At 60.5% G+C, this 722-nt stretch overlaps 1 protein-coding gene across 1 annotated transcript in view; it reads left to right on the top strand.

Annotated features, from left to right (window-relative positions):
- The window catches only part of SCHCODRAFT_01351492 (uncharacterized protein), a 2,414-nt gene extending 1,983 nt beyond the window's left edge, over positions 1-431 (top strand). The window contains exons 7-8 of the mRNA XM_050341486.1: positions 99-175; positions 351-431. Coding sequence (XP_050201841.1) covers positions 99-175; positions 351-398 — 125 coding nt within the window. The 3' untranslated portion in view covers positions 399-431. The remainder of the gene's footprint in view (positions 1-98; positions 176-350) is intronic.
- Positions 432-722: the final 291 nt, after the last annotated feature.

The raw sequence follows: 722 nt of genomic DNA, 5'->3' as shown, positions 1-722 counted from the left end.
CATCCCTGCCTGTCCCTCCCCTTCCCCACCCCTTCTATTCCTTCCCCTCCCCCTCCCTCTCCCACCCTTCCTCCCTACCTCGCTAACCCCCTCCCCCAGCACCCCCTGGCGCCGCCTCGCGACCTACGAGGTCCCCAACCTGCCCGCGTGCCCGGAGGCGGGGTGTATCTGTGCGGTGCGTTGTTGGGTGGCGTATTTCGTTTTTTTTTCTCCCTCATCATGTTACCTTTGCGCTATCCTTCGCATTCTCGTGCGCTCTCCTTCGCTCTGTTGTACGCTACCACTCCTGCGCCCTTTCCCTCCCTCTCCCCCTAGCCCTCGCCCTCATACTGACCCTCCCTCCCTTCCAGTGGGGCTGGGTGCGTCGGACCTCACCCTCCACCCGATCTTCGACCTGACGGAGGGCCTCGCGCAGATAGCTGAGGGGTGCGTGGTTCGTGCTTTATTGGCATCTGCATCGTTCGTGCTTCGTTGGCGTCTGTTTCTTCGTTGGCGTCTGTTTCTTCATCGGCGTCTGTTTCTTCATCGGCATCTGTTTCTTCATCGGCATCTGTTTCTTCATCGGCATCTGTCTCGCCAGTACCTTCGCCGTCACTTCGTGTCGCCCGGTCCCCATTCCCTCTTCGCACGGCCCCCATTCCCTCTTCGCCCTCACAACCCCCTCACCCCCTACCCTCTTCCCCCAAAAAAGAACCAACTAACGCTTACCCCTTTCCCCCTGA

This window comes from Schizophyllum commune (assembly GCF_000143185.2).
Source record: "Schizophyllum commune H4-8 unplaced genomic scaffold SCHCOscaffold_3, whole genome shotgun sequence".
NCBI classification, from domain to species: Eukaryota; Fungi; Basidiomycota; class Agaricomycetes; order Agaricales; family Schizophyllaceae; genus Schizophyllum; species Schizophyllum commune.
This window is presented reverse-complemented; position numbering and strand designations above follow the sequence as displayed.